The sequence below is a fragment of the Dermacentor albipictus genome, chromosome 3 (assembly GCF_038994185.2).
Source record: "Dermacentor albipictus isolate Rhodes 1998 colony chromosome 3, USDA_Dalb.pri_finalv2, whole genome shotgun sequence".
NCBI lineage: Eukaryota > Metazoa > Arthropoda > Arachnida > Ixodida > Ixodidae > Dermacentor > Dermacentor albipictus.
Genome location: NC_091823.1, coordinates 103321855 through 103337453, shown reverse-complemented (window position 1 = coordinate 103337453; position 15599 = coordinate 103321855). Strand labels below are relative to the sequence as shown.

The 15599-nt window shown below is 48.7% G+C and overlaps 1 protein-coding gene across 2 annotated transcripts; it reads right to left on the bottom strand.

The window, feature by feature from the left end:
- Window positions 1-11941: 11941 nt before the first annotated feature.
- LOC139057506 (optomotor-blind protein-like) lies at window positions 11942-15318 on the bottom strand. 2 transcript variants are annotated; one of them, XM_070535870.1, is made up of 5 exons: window positions 14400-15318; window positions 13554-13654; window positions 13302-13420; window positions 12225-12370; window positions 11942-12062 (listed from the first exon to the last, which is right to left on the bottom strand). In XM_070535870.1, exons 1-5 carry the CDS (start codon window positions 14954-14956, stop codon window positions 12017-12019), a joined length of 969 nt encoding a protein of 322 aa, XP_070391971.1. In that variant the 5' UTR covers window positions 14957-15318; the 3' UTR covers window positions 11942-12016. The 2 variants fall into 2 exon arrangements, with proteins under 2 accessions (XP_070391971.1, XP_070391972.1); XM_070535871.1 differs by having other exon boundaries at window positions 11942-12115; window positions 14400-15300.
- Between the last annotated feature and the right edge of the window lie 281 nt (window positions 15319-15599).

Here is a 15599-nt window from a genome sequence, read left to right as displayed (position 1 = left end):
AAGCAGTTTTCCCAGAAACGTACAGGTGGCGCTGCGGCGCCTTTCACCTGACGTCTGAGGAATATGAAAGACTGTAAATGGGCTGGGAGAGCGTTCAGGTATTTGTACAGGATTAACATTGATTCACAGAGAAGGAAAAGAACTACGATCTTACCAGCAAGCATGTGGCCTGTAGGGTGAGCAACACAGCAACAAAGAACGTCAAGCGGAAAGTCAGAGAGGCTGAGATAACCTCATGAATGGTGGCAATGGAAAAGAGACCTGCCATGAGTAACTACCTATGAGGGAAAAACGAAATTAGGAAAGAAACAATTTATGATAACTCAAAGGGAAGCTCATTACTTCTCGAAGCGAAATCAGGAAGTGAGATATAAGAAGGAAGAGTAGGCATCTGCTTGCTGCGATAAAGCTAGGAAAACGATAGAACATGTTTTATTAGAACGTGAAGATATCTGCCAAGCAGTCAATTTAGGCACCACTGGCCTCCTTGAAGCCCTTGGGTTCAGAGCAGGAGAAAAGTAAACATGTCCGCAATAAAGCTTAGTGAGAGGCGATTGGAAGATTGGTGGAAGAAAAGTAGGGAAATACAAAAAATGGAGACATATAAACGCAAAGTTCACAATAGGGGTTGAGGAAATTTGGTTCTGGCAATTCATTGTGGGCTTTTTTTTTCTTTTTCTTCTTCTTTAACCTAGGTACAGACATTAGGCGGTATAATAGCAAGAGTTTGGTGGTGCAACCCACTGCCCCGTTACAAAGGGACGCTCATAATCATCCGTCCGTCCGTCCGTCCATCCATCCATCCATCCATCCATCCATCCATCCATCCATCCATCCATCCATCCATCCATCCATCCATCCATCCATCCATCCATCCATCCATCCATCCATCCATCCATCCATCCATCCATCCATCCATCCATCCATCCATCCATCCATCCATCCATCCATCCATCCATCCATCCATCCATCCATCCATCCATCCATCCATCCATCCATCCATCCATCCATCCATCCATCCATCCATCCATCCATCCATCCATCCATCCATCCATCCATCCATCCATCCATCCATCCATCCATCCATCCATCCATCCATCCATCCATCCATCCATCCATCCATCCATCCATCCATCCATCCATCCATCCATCCATCCATCCGCCCGCCCTCCCTCCCTCCCTCCCGCCCGCGTCCGTCCATCCATCCATCCATCCATCCATGGATGGATGGATGGATGGACGGACGGACGGACCGTCCGTCCGTCCGTCCGTCCCATCCCATCCCATCCCATCCCATCCCATTCCATCCCATTCCATCCCATTCCATCCATCCGTCCGTCCGTCCGTCCGCCTGCCCGCCACTACGTACAGATGTTAACCATGCGAAGTGCGGCTCCGGTGTTTTTCACTGGGTTAATCCCGATGCTTCGTTAAACGACGGCTTGGTAGGCTGCCGGATCCTTGGTACGCAGTTGCTTGCGCTCGACTGCATGAGACTGTTCTTGTGCCCTGGCTGCAATATCGGCAGGGCATAGACGAGCTCGTTCTCGGTTCTGCTCGCGGCGTTGCTGATCTAAAGCTGCCTGCCCCTCAGGAGTACGTACGACTCGTGGCTAGAGTGTACTAGACAATGGTCGAGTAGGAGGAACGACGTTCTCCCATTGAGGCGCTGCTTGTTGAAAAATTTTGCAAGGGCGCTGCGAACGAACTGTATTCGAGCGGAGGGGTGGAGAAACGCTCCGCAGCATATTCAACGTAATTTCGCTGCGGCCGCTGAGACGGATTGCACGCGTACGTTCTTATAATGGTCCTTTATTGCAAATGCAAATTTATATTGACACCTTTTTGCTACGTATACATGTTTTACGCATGGGTTATACAACATGACATCTTCAATTTTGCTGTCGTTGTCTAGTGCGTTGTCTGCCAGCGAGCGCGTGTTATTTGCGCGGACGCTGGCGGACACACAGTTTTTCTCGCAGAAGGTCTGTGCAGTAAATTTTTTAATGGTTTTATTTGCTTTGATGCGCACGCGACTCTTGTCGGCCGGTACCAATTGTAGTTTTAGCCAGCTGAGCTGCTATTTTTAGCAGTTTTCTAAGAGTAACACGTAATTTTTGCCTCAAAAGCCGCCTATATCGACTGGTTCACTCGGGGCTGGTGCAGCTTTTAAAAGAGAGACGCCTATATTCCGGTCGGTGTTTTCACTTTTTCAATCAGTGCATTTAGAATGTTTTATATTTTTTCTCTTACATGTACGTCTTTGACATATATGTCTATGTACCCTTAGATTTAACCAGAAGTGCATTGGTCATCTGCATCTGTTCGCGCCACGCCGTCAATAAACCACTATAATATTATTTCTTTCATTGTTGTCCCTGATGGATGTGCCACTAAGAAGGCGCGTAAAATGACACGATATCAATAAAACTTTTCGTAGCCCCATGTTGCAGATACTCTCCGAGAAAAGCAATCAAGGCAATTACTGGACGGTAATACGAACAACAATGCTAAGGAAAATGTGTTGCGCGTGTACTCAAACTGAATCGGGGGGACCGGGAAGTCTTTACCAATGTAACCTCCGTGAATTGTCTGGCGATCTCCTTCAACGTACCAGCAGGCGAAATGAAGTATAAACATATAGTCTAATCGATTGGTGTTTGCCATTCAGATCGTGTTCGACTTCATATTCCACTATTAAAAATTATTGACTAGCCGTTTCCGTTTGAACGTAACGCATAACAGCACTTTTGATGCAAGTGAGGACTCTTATTTCGAATGATTGTGCGGTTGGGGCGTCGTGGCTGTTGCGCAGAGGCTCAACGGTTCATGAGAGAATTAACGCACAGGTGCTAATCGGTTCTGCTGAACAAGTTCCTAGCTGTCATTCAATATAAACGACCCGTTTTGGGGCAGCCTGTAAATCTGCTAACTTGATTCAGGCAAGGAAAACTTGTTTTGACGGTATCACCATGCCTGCAACCCATTACAACTTGTGCCCAATGTGGTGCCACATTTACCTTCTTCAACGAACACAGCAGACCTACATGTGATGCATGCCGTTCCTTTAACTGCTTCATTGTTATCATTATGATAGTGCACCGGATAACTGAACGCAGCCGTTTATAACACAGAGGCTGCTTACTTGAGCGGACCGTGTAGGTTTGGGAGCGGCATTAAATTTAGGTATGAAATATAATATAAGGCAAACATGTTTTTATAAGAAATCAGACTCGAGAATAATTTCTTTCGTTTATACTCCTGAAAGAAGCCTAAGGGCGCGGCTACGTCCTTTTTTGTATTATTTAATTATTTATTTATTTAATGATCGCATCGAGACGTTTCACGTCTCGATGCGATCATTAATCATCTTCATGATCATCTTCATGATCATCTTCATCGATCATCTTCATGATCGCATCGAGACGTTTCACGTCTCGATGCGATCGATTTAACATGCACCTGAACAGAAGCACACGAGTGTTTTTTTGAACCCGTGAGCTCGAGTTTAGCAGCGCAATGCCATATCCACTATGCTGCTACTAATTAGGCTGCCGCGCCGCCTTTTTTTTCTTTGTTGTTGTTAAGCCTGGACTGGACAAAAAAAAATTTCTCACGGCATCAAGATGGCAAGTTGAGTATTTTTTCGTCTGTCATGGTTATGAATAGGCTAGACACCTTCAATAAAAATATCAGTTGAGATTCAGCGCCGTGCCATCGTTTTATACCTTCCTTTTGTCTGTGTCTTGTGTTGCGCTGTAACGAACCTTACAATGAATTTCACACGGCTTACGCGTCAAAGATTAGCATATATAATGGTTACCTACGACTGTTTTCGGCACCCGAGGTCCGACCGTAATAAAAGAACCCGTACCGATTACTCCGCCTTATGTTACGCGAAGAAGGCGAAAACATGAATGGAATGTTGCATTTCAGTTTTTTTTTCTATAAGAATAGTTCCTGTAAATCTGAGTATAGGGCATCGGATGGGGCAGATACGTTTTATTAGTTTGAAGCGGTAAGCAGGAAGTTTACATACGTTTTCCGTCTGCGTTTCGCAAGACCTACTGATGGAAAACTATATGCGCTAAAATACACACGAAAGATACATGCTCCTTGAAGATCAAAAAGAATATGCTCTCCAAATGGGACCGTACAATAACATAGTACAGTGAACTCTCACTTGAGTGAACTTCAAGGGACCGAAGGAAATAGTTCACTTAACTGAAAGTTCACTAAACTGAATATTCACTAGACCAACATAAGACATCGCATACAGAGTCAAAAGTTTGAAGTGCAATTCATGGAGCAAAAGACATGGCATCCATAGTGTTAGAAATGTGTGAAATGGAATTTGTACATATCAACAAGTACAAGGTTCATAACAGTTATGCTGCCTTTGTGTGCACACGCGGAACCGACGAGACTGGAAAGAGACGACGACCATGCCACGACTAGCCGGTCGAAAAAAAAAACACACACCACGTGGTTTGTGGTGTGACAGATCGCTGCTTTGCTCTGGCGGCGTTGTAAGCGCTAGCTATGTTACTTTGTTCATGGCCTCCGAGATTACATGCTTGAGCGTTTTGTGCTGGCAATCTCGGAGGCCATGCCTCGATGCCGTTCGTTTTCCGCGCCGCCGCTTTGCCCCAGGGGCGCTGTTGCGCCAGCGACGTTACATTGCCGCTGGAGCGGTGGTTTGATGAGGGCGTGCATTGGTTGAGCCTGCAGTGCAGGGCGCAAAACTTCGTTAAAAATAAGCGTTGGTTCTCTGAGCGAGTTCGTTAAACTGAGATATTGACTGTTCCGAAATTCGTTTAAGTGAAACATTTTTGCATAGAATCTGTAAAAAAACTGCCGGGGATTTTTAAAAAGTTCGTTATTCTGAAATATTCAATAAACCGACGTTCGTACAAATGAGAGTTTACTGTAGAATGAATTATGACACTGCATGAGGCCGCAATGCACGCGCTATCACCGAGCGGCATTAAAAAATTAGATGGAATAACGAAGAGAAAGAAAGACATATGCCCAAGGCATAAATACATGTCACATGCAATTATAGACACCGTTTCAGCAGCCTGAACGCATGCACCAGCGCGCTAAGTAGTACGAATGACCCTTCCGAAAAGTATCGTCAGTAGTTTCTAACGACGCAACCTTGATGCGGCTCAATTCCCTTCGATCGCAGTGCCGCCACAGTATTTTTCGTCGTCGCGCGCCTCGTTGCAAAGCATGCGCCGCGCCAGCCGATCGTGCCGTTGTCAGATAGGAAGAGGACTTGGCACCCACAGGTGCCGCGTCCCATAGCTTACATGTACTCATCAACCCAACATCATTTGGTACATTGACCCTGGCGTACCCAGCTTGCGCATTTACAATAGCTAGTAGGTACAGCGGGGCGTGGCACAAATCTAGCCTAACGTATCGTTAAGCTAGCTAACGTTAACCTAAGCTAACAGAACATAACTTAACGTGGCCTAGACGCAAGGACAATAATAATCCACACGGTGTAACTGCTCTGAGAATACGCGCGCGCGAGAGAGAGGGCTCTTTATTAGAAGAACAGAGAATTTTGCCGGCGCGTATATAACCGCTGGCATGCTACTCTGTATAGGGATGGGGAATGGGATTAAAAGATTCCAGAAGAGAGTGGGAGAAAAAAAAGGATAAAAATAAATATGAAATGTCCGAGTGGACCTGATACTAATTTTTACACGTGACATGGTGGGTTAATTTAGGCTTTTGTATAGGAAGGATGCAATTTTTAAAGTTTTCCTATTTGACCTATTCCTATTTGAGTGGACCTGATACTAATTTTTACACGTGACATGGCGGGTTAATTTAGGCTTTTGTATAGGAAGGATGCAATTTTTAAAGTTTTCCTATTTGACCAATTTCTGTCACTGTCACTGTCACTGAGAATACGCCGCACCACCCTAACGCCTTTTACGCTAGCCTAACGTAACGTAAGCTAACGTAAACCTAACTTAAACATAAGCTAATCTAACCTAACGTGGACGAGCACTAGCGCCGCACGCGCGAGAAAATCTGTCCGACGTACCTTAAGACACAGCGAACGTCGAGCGCCTCGAGAAACGTCAACCCGCTTTACCCACTAGCAATTGTAAAAACGCACCCGGGTTGACTGGGCGGGGGGGCTTTGGTTCGGGCCAACGCTCCTTCTCGGACAAGGGGACTGCTGTGGCGCAGCGCAACTGAGCTGTTGCACTCAGCACACACACAGCCATGTCGGCCTTACAGGACACGAGCCTGACAGACCTTAGGATTGCCTTAACACAAAAGAAGTCAAGGCATACAACAACGGAGACCACCAAAGCCATCCGTGAAGCAGCGCGACCACGCGGGGGCATGCCACGACCGGTTCCGGCTCTGGGTTCCACTGAGCCAAACAAAACCCCGTGGATCGATTGGCACACACGGCCAAGTCGAGTGACCTTATGAGCATGCATCATAACTTAATGGAGAGCTTTCCACCTGACTCACCAAAAATCACGACAGGACGAGCCTACACTTAGAGAAACGTCTTGTCGCCCAAATAATGCCGCTCCCGGGTGAGATGGAACCAGACCTCCTTTTGTGCTTTCGCAAGCACTTCGTGAAGGCCTGGCGCCCGCCCCCCGACAACCGGCACCACAGCATGCCAACCAAACTTGGTGTGAGCACTCGACAAGAAGAAGCACGAACTGGTTGATCACCTGCTTAGGCAAAGGGTTCAAAAATCGATCAGTCTGATATAGAACACCTGGAAGACAAAAAAAAAGGACCAGCAATCCGTTGGAGAAGAGCTGCGGGAAGCAAACACTGCGTAAAGATATGAACTGGATCCTCACGACCGCCACAAAGAGGGCACACTCCACGAGCCGGGATGCCTGTGAAGGGGCTGTAACTCAAATGCAGGCACCCTCGCTCCAGGCGGTACATGAACGTAGCTCGACTGGCGTAGAGGAGACTGGCTGTGACGAGCTTCCAGATTGGCCTGTAGATGGACAGATCGTATCTTTGGCAATGCGAGGGGAAACCTGGGGTGAGGATATCGACTAGTTCTTGGATTGGAGTTGAAACTACATCGATGCCGGGGTGAACCTTGCGTAGGCATACAAGAGAGTTGGCAGCCGCCGCATAAATGGTGGATGGGGAACCTGATCGAGTCACACAGTGGGAAAAATGTACTTTGCGAAAACAAACGGAGTCGGGTACTAAGAAAAAAGGAAATAAAGCTTTGAGTCAGGAGCATATCTGAGTTAAGAGTGACCTGCAGGTCCACCTGACGTGTAGTGCAGTATCCACGATGCCCAGGTCGGAAATTCCGAGTTCTCCCTTATCCTTGGGAAACTTAAGTACCTGCCGAGCTACACAAGCAGTTGTCCCTTTCCAGAGGAAACGAAAGAGGACCCTCCAAGATAAGCTTGGTTTGGGTTGGAACAGGAGACACACACGCCACGTACGTAAGGGAGGAAAACAGAAGTGAGAGAAGAATTGTCGCTCGAGCTATCAATGAACATGACAAGGCGTTGAATTTTTGAATCCTGGTTTCAAGCTTCTCCTTAGCTTGCTGCCAGTTTTCAGGAGACAGACCGTTTGGATCGGACTGGAAACCTAGAATGAGCAACCGCGTTTTCACGGGAAGACCATGAATGGGCTGCGGACTGGACGCAATCGAGTTCAAATACACGGCTGAACTTTTCGACCTATTCAGCCTTGCACCAGTCACCACGCAGTAACTGTCCATGACATCCAAGACGACGCCCGCCGATGCCTTGTCCGGGACGACAATCCGCATATGCAAAGATTGCAACCGGAGGGGATCCTGGTAGCAGAAGGAACTTGCCAAAACTCTGCAGAAGTGGTTCAAAAGCGAGCACGTAGAAGGCATGCGAGAGAGGATCCCCCTGCCATGCACCACGTCCCACAATGCATGCCTCCGAAGCGCGATCCTGTATGAGAACAGCAGAAGTCGGTCGAGAATACAAAGCTTGGACCATCTGCCGAAAACCCACGCTAAAGCCCGCCTCTTCCAAAACCCGGTACAGGTACCTATGGCTAATGATATCGAAAGCCTTTTCCTGATCGAAGGAGCAAAGAATACCTGCAAGTTTCCTGGCGTTTGCCCCCTGGAGAAGGTCCCTGACTGCTAAACCATGAAGCTGCGTGGAACGTTCCTGGACCCAACATGCCCGGTATGGACCCAAAACAGTGTTGAGTACTCGAGTGAGTTGCATACACAGACACTTCACTATGAGTTCGTAATCGCTGTTCAGAAGTGTGATTGGGCGCCATGCTCTTAAATCGGGGCTTCTCGACTCATCCTTACAAAGGAGAGATTAGCCCTTCACTTTTGGACGCTGACAGAGTCCCTTCACTGAGTAGCTCGTTCACCACTGATATGAACGGCTTCCCCAAAACGGTGTCCAAACTTCACATAAAATTCAACTGTCAGACCATCGGATCGTGGACTGCGATTATGCTTCATAGACTTCAAAGCCGAAAATAGCTCGTCCTCGACAGTCACAGAATTCCGGCGGCTCGGCTGGTGATACGAATGGAAAACCGCGTTTACAAGTGTGTACCCGTGCCAACTGCATCGCTGAAACTTGGATATAATTCTGCAAGGTAGCAATCCGATAATTTTTCACAATGTCACACTGTCAACACGCGCTCTCACAATTTGTAAACTTTTTCTGTACATGCACTGTTTCCCTGAATTTGAATTCGCCATTAATAATCACTTTTTTTTTTCCCTAAAAGAAAGCAGGACATTGTGTACTCACATTACACAAACACGATTCGTTCATTGGCTAGGACTTGTACCATTTAATTTTCACCGTTCATGCATAGAAGCCTTCCTTTTCGATATCTCGGAAATGCAAACAATCCCCAGCCATTTCTCGAGTTAGAGTTAGTTCTCGTCCAAGCCACAGAGTTTCATATCACTATAGAGGGAACTCTGGTACTGCGATCCTTCATTTCCACCATGGGTATGATGGGTAGTGCATGCATTTGCCCGATCTTTTTGCTTGCGGCTTCAGACATCCTTATGGCTTCGTTTCTTTCGTTTTACCTGGGCCTAAATTCTCCTCAATTTCAAAGCACTTTATACTTTTTTTAATGTAGGAAGTAATAAAACTCCGCAAGCACACATCATCCTACTAACTGCAGTGGTTCCGCTCGTCCATGCGTCCATGGAGTAATGCTATCATTGGGCTTATGTGTTAGAGGTCCTGCGTTTGCATCTTGCCGTCCAGCAATGCTAATGTTCATGTAGTCATATATACGATGCAGTGCCTTCTCAAAATGATCACTTTGCAAAGTCACAAAGACGAAGTTTAGGCAAATTCATGCATTTCCCAGGATATCGGATTACATAGAACGCAGCGAACTGTTCCCGCACAACATGGTTGGCTTCAGGCCCGGCCTTTCCACACAGGATGTAATGCTACTCCTTAAGAAGCAAATTTTCGATAACAGCACTAGGGATGTTAGGGGCATCTTAGCCCTTGACCTGACCAAGGCCTTTGACACTGTATCTCATCGATTTGTCCTGCAGGCCACGGCCAGCCTAGGTCTGGGAGCAAGGTTTCAGGCTTTTGTTAGATCATTCCTCATGAACAGAACAGCCACCATCAGGATTGCACAACTCAAGTCAGATGAGTTCGCGCTAGGGGCCAGAGGCACTCCCCAAGGAGCAGTCATCTCCCCCTTACTGTTCAACATAGTCATGAAGGGCTTGTCAGAAAGGCTCAAATCCCTTCCTAATATAAGCCACTCGCTATACGCAGACGACATCACGATTTGGTGCCCCAGAGGATCACTTGCAGAGGTAGAGCACTCGCTACAATCAGCCCTAGACGCAACGGAGTCCTACCTGGAAGACACAGGCCTCCAACTATCCCCAAGCAAATCTGAATTGTTACTTTACAGGCCGGCCAGGCAAGGTGTTCGGGGGCTCACCCCCCTAAACCAACTTCCAATATCCCTCTTTGCGAGAAACGGGCAGCCCATTCCTCAAGTCGAAGATATCCGAATTCTAGGATTACTGATTGACGCGCGTGGATGTAACGCCAAAACGCTCACGCGCATCACGGCGAAAACCGAGAGCATGCTAAGACTAGTTGCTAGAGTATCCGGACGAAAGAAGGGACTAAGTGAAGGCAACCTCCTCAGGATCCATCACGCTTTCCTAATGAGCCACATCACCTATGTAGCCTCGGCCCTTAACTGGACCAAAACCGAAAAGAATAAGCTGAACATTCTCATGCGCAAGAGCATAAAAAAGGTACTGGGGTTACCAGTAAGCACTTGCTCGGACAGGTTAAAGAAACTCGGTATGCACAACGACATTGATGAAGTGATCGAAGCGCAGGTCACCGCTCAGGTAGTCAGGCTCTCGTCAACCAGGGCAGGGAGACGCATCCTAGACGAGGCCGGCATGGCTCCAAGAATACTCAATGAACGGAAAATCACCTTATCCAGGGAGGCACGGGCAACCTTTGTTGTCAGCCCATTCCCTCAGAATATGCACCCGCAATACAATGTAGGGAGACGAAAAGCCCGAGCACGGGCGATTTTACAGAAGGCCAGTGAGAATCAGGATTCGACTGTCTTTGTCGACGCGGCTCAGTACGGCAACTCTAGCACGTTCGCTTTGGCAATCATTGACGGCAAAGGGGAATTACGCTCCGCGGCGTCGGTTAGGTTTGCTTCAAGTGGTGTTGCGGAACAGTTCGCCATAGCCCTGGCCATGACCGACCCCTCGCGCACCAACGTTTTCACCGACTCACGAGCGGCCATCAAAGCTTTCGAATCGGGTAACCTAGCCCACGAGGCTGCCTCCATTCTGGAAAAGAGAACAAACCCTGGCACTCACTTCATCTCTTGGTTTCCCGCCCATATGGGTGCGGACGTTCATCATAACATACCTAACCTCAACGAGCTTGCCCATGACCGTGCGCGAGATCTAACACGCCGCGGCGGCATGGAGGCTTTATGGGGACAGGATGAAATCCAGCAGAACGATCCGCTCCTTACTTTTCACGAGATAACATCTCACTATCGGCTTAGCAGAAGGGCCTATCCTCTTCCTCACCCGAAGTTAGACAGGTCTCAGACAGTGTTACTTAGAATGCTCCAGACGGGCTCATTCCCTTCGCTGGGCTTTCTCAGCCGTATCTACAGAGACGTCGATTCGAGCTGTCCGGACTGTAATGAGATCTATTGTTCCTTAGCGCACATGCTCTGGCAATGCCCCGCGTTACCTAACGGCCCTCTCTCCAGCGAAGCCGACTGAGAAGAGGCACTCCGGAGCCCATCGCTCCAGACACAACTAGAGGCAATCCAGAGGGCCCGAGAAAGGGCGGAACATCACGGCGTTCCTGCCCCGACTTGGACGCGGCCAGCGGCTTCCGCGGGTCCCCGATAGGGGCCTCCACTGAAGCTCCTCAGGATCAAATAAAGTTCATTGTCTGTCTGTCTGTCCCCATCATTCCCATGCTGGCTGAACTGCCCCGCTTGCAGATCCCTTAAACACTAGCGCCACAGTTCCCTCAAGTAAATGTATGAAACTGTGGTCCATTCCATCGCATGCTCACTTTGTATTTCCAGAGGACGCGGTCACTGTACGACTGCTGGATGGCCATCATGATGTGCATGCTGGGAATTCCAATTTAGTTCTCGTGGGAACAGCACCTTCAGGTTACATTCTATGCATAATGGGCTTTCCATGAAATGTGAAAGGGAAATAGGATGCTCGTATTTATCTGCGAAGAGTGCTTCAAATTTATCTTTTCTTTTCAGTGCGGCAACTGGCCTGGCATCATCATGTGTGCGGCAAGTCTATTTTCGTATTACTCAGTAGAACCACCATCAGTGCATTGTTTGTACTGTAAAATGTCATTAAGCAAAGAAAAAAATGACCTCTTCGTACCGGCAAATGTGTCTTTATTACTTTTATAACAGAAACAATGAAAGTCGTGAAAGCAGTGTATATAATATCAAATTAGCATGCCTTAGTCTTGAATCCCTTGTTGCTTGGATGGGCGAGACTGGGCAAAGAAAAAAAAACATGAAGATAAAGCTCTGGTCGTGGTTTCCTCAGCTGTAGAAGGAAAAGAGAGAGAGAGAAAGAAGATGACAGTGAAATGTTAAGTGTACCGATTTGGAAAGGAAAGTAAATAGCCGGCACGCAAAATACGTACAACACCCACCTAACTTTTTTGCTGAACTGGGTGACGGCAATGAAGTGGGTACCGACAAAGCGGCGGACGACCGACCTGCTCAAGATGTGTCCGCTGTTGTCCACGATTCCAACGTTCACTTGGATTCGGTAACTGTTGTTACACTTCAGAGTGATCTGAAAGACATATAATGGAAGAGTTTCCGGTGCTGAGCTTTGGAGAGGGGAATACCTTAAATCATCGGCTAGTCAATAGAATGCCTGCTTAATCATTTTTTCATTGATATGATACTGTACATACTCACAAAAATCAAAATCGAGCTCGCGAGAAGCACCAGTGCTGTAGTGTGCGACTGGGCAGCCCACTTGCTCTGAATGAACTGTCGGTTTATAATGAATGTATTCAACTTCATTATCACAAGGCTAAACTGCATTGAAGGGAATTGATAACATTCGCAGTGCACAGCAGCATGAATGGTGCAAAGCACTGCGCGAATCAGTTGAATACAGAACTGGCATGGCACCTCCTGCACTAGCTATCCTATGAAGGCAAACTTTAAAGTAAGGCATCTGGTGTCACAACTTTAGGTGAGAGTGGTTCAATTTTGGCCAGGCATACACAGTTCCTTGCACAGTTCAACCCAATCGTCAAATCTCGGCGACCGTTGACTCATGCGTCACGGCAGCCGAAATGACCTAAATTTGTGTTGCGGTCTATTCGGGGTATATGGTCATCTATGCTACTTTTGTTTTAACAAGAAACCACAATGACAAGGAAGAAAGCAGGTGGCTACGAGTATATCTTTAAGACCACGTTGCTCGCTGGGCTGACAAGAAATCGGCCTGGGAAGCCATTGCAGGCACGCACCAAGACACGAGATATGACAGCACGGTAACAATTTGTACCACCCGCGCCGTCATGTTTTGTTGATGGCTTCCCCAAATATCGCTAGATCAATACTTGGATGCGCGTACACTGCAATTGACGACAGTCCTGTCCTCGGTATTAGTGCAAAGTGTGCGCACGTTGAAACATGTGAAGTTTAGTGCAACTTGCGAACGGCAACCTGGCGTGTCTAAACTGGGAAACCGGCGAACGAAGTCTTACCGGAGGCACTTTCGAGGTGAAGCCGTCGTAGGAGAAGAGCTTTAACCGAGAAAACGACAGCACCCGGCCGTTCCACGAAGAACCTGGATGCGGTGAATCCGGGTGGGAGTACTGACCAACTGCACCAGCACAAGGATACAATTTAGGGCTCAAATTCACTTCACCACAAACGAGGACAGAAACGTAAAGAAAGAAGCCTCCTTTGGAAGGCCGGGATAGGGCCGACACCGGTAGGGCCTCGTGCACACTGACCGCATTCGCCCCCAACGGAATTAGTGAAGGTGAGCCAGGCCGTGTACTGCAGGTCGTCCACCAAGTTGGTACAACGGAACGAAGGTGATGGCTGCATGAGCCTGCATGCGAAATAGAACGACGCGGCACGATCATTTTTGATAAACACAGGCGTTGGAGATATTCAGACACGCACGTTTCAAAACGAGCAGCTAAAACACGTGGTGGGCACGGTGGATATATGTGGACCATGTGAGCACTCTTGGGCACTTTTGAGCACTCAAAAAGCTATAAAGGCTGCTGAAACGGTTCAAAGCAGAGATACATTCGCAAAACGAAAGTGATTATCGCCCGCACGATAAATAGCTGGCTAGACGAGTATACTGTTCCTTTCATTTGGCCCAGTATATGCACCACTCTGCGGCATTTGAATACATGCAGCTTCTCGGCAGGAACACTAACGCGTGCTCGGAACGCTCATGTCAACAACGGAAGCCAAAACGCTTTCCTGGAGTGCGATATTGCAACGGTTTCTGAAGGAACCGTTACGAGATCGGCGCCGCGCACCATCGCGCAAACACGCATCGAGTGCCCGCGCAGTTGGAATCGCAAAAGTAAAGATCTCGGGAAGCGCGACGATGCTTCAACTATACGCAACCTCCGCAAAGGAAAGCGTCCGCGCGTGCACCAAAAATTAAGAACGCGCACAGCGTGCTTTCCATTCAAGCGCTGCTCTCTTGTATGTCAGTGCTATCGAACGTAAATGGCGCGCGCATACGATCCAGGCAAGCCCGCGCCAACAACTGTCCCGATCGAGCAGCATGCTCCGGCAAAATAAAAAAATAAAAAGGATGAAGAAACACTCACCTGCCCTGTGTGTGGATCAGCAGTTCCATATTGGGCAGCAGGAACTCGTGCTGGTTGACGAGCGCGACGTGAGGAACCTTGGCCGGCAGGCTCGGCGCGATCGCACGCTGTTGGTCCGCGTTCTTCCTGGGAGCAAACTTCGGCCAACCGCTCCAGTCGTGAACTTCGTCCGGGTGGTCACTGGGAAAGTCCGCCGGTCGTTCGACTCTCCCCTGGATCCAAATTCCCAACTGTGGCTCGCTCGCCATGAAGGCGGCGACGGCTGCGACGCTGGAGGCAGTCGGCACATCTTCGATGTCGACGTCCTCCGACTGGGACGCGCCGGCCTGCGCCGCGTCGCTGTTTCTGCTGTCGCTGCTAGAACCGCTGCTACTGCTGTCGCCGCTGCTGGTGCAGTCGTCGTCCCCGCCGCTGCTGCTGCTCGTCGACAGCTCGCAATCGTCCCTCCGCAGCGTGGTGTAGCCGTTGTAAGCGCTCATCCGGTCATCGTCGTCCGTGGAGAGACCGGCGTTGAGGCCAGCGCCAGCGGAGCCAGTAGCACGGCCCGACGACGCCATCCTCGAGGCACAAGCGGCGTTTGCGAAGTGCGTCGTGTCGAGCGCGACTGAAGTTGATCTGCGACCGTTGAGTATAGCTGCCGTTTGCTGTGCAGTGACTCGCTTTATGGCGTGCTGGGAAAGCGTGCTACTCCAGAACGCCGACGTGTGGCGTTTTCGCTCCAACGTGGACGCGTTCTCGTTCTTGTCTTCTACTATTTTCTTCTCCTCCCTCGAGCTGCAGGAGGCCGAGAAACTTGCGTCAAAGATTTTTTTTTCTTGGCTCGGTATTCTGGAGGAACATGCTCCCCCCACCGCTTATCAAATGAGCGGCGGGAAACCAGGCTACAAATCCGTTCGGCTTCGTCATTTTTTTTTAGTAGGAAGTGATAATGCACCAGTGGAAATTTGCGAGAATATCGTGGCTGGTTTTCTGGCTGCGTCTTCGTCGTGGTTCGCGAACTGGCTCTCTTGCAGCGGTGCGTGGCCTCGTACTTCTATTTTCGCGCCACAAACGCGAGCGAAAATGCACGTGATGCGCCAAGCCACAAGTCCAAGGGGGTTCGAACATGTGGGCTGGAGACGCCAAAGTGGCGGCTCCTGGTATCTGTTTCCCGTCTTTTTGTGCTCTCGCCTTTCCCGTGCCATAGTACCCAATTCAAAT

Bases quoted from the DNA above. Each gene is read 5' to 3' on its own strand.
- LOC139057506 (XM_070535870.1), bottom strand. From the start codon at position 14,956: ATGGCGTCGTCGGGCCGTGCTACTGGCTCCGCTGGCGCTGGCCTCAAC. The intron at 13,421-13,553 runs GTCAGTGTGCAC...GTGCTGGTGCAG, and splicing joins TTCCGTTGGGGGCGAATGCG to TTGGTCAGTACTCCCACCCG. The intron at 12,063-12,224 runs GTGGGTGTTGTA...TTCTTTGCCCAG, and splicing joins CAGTTCAGCAAAAAAGTTAG to TCTCGCCCATCCAAGCAACA.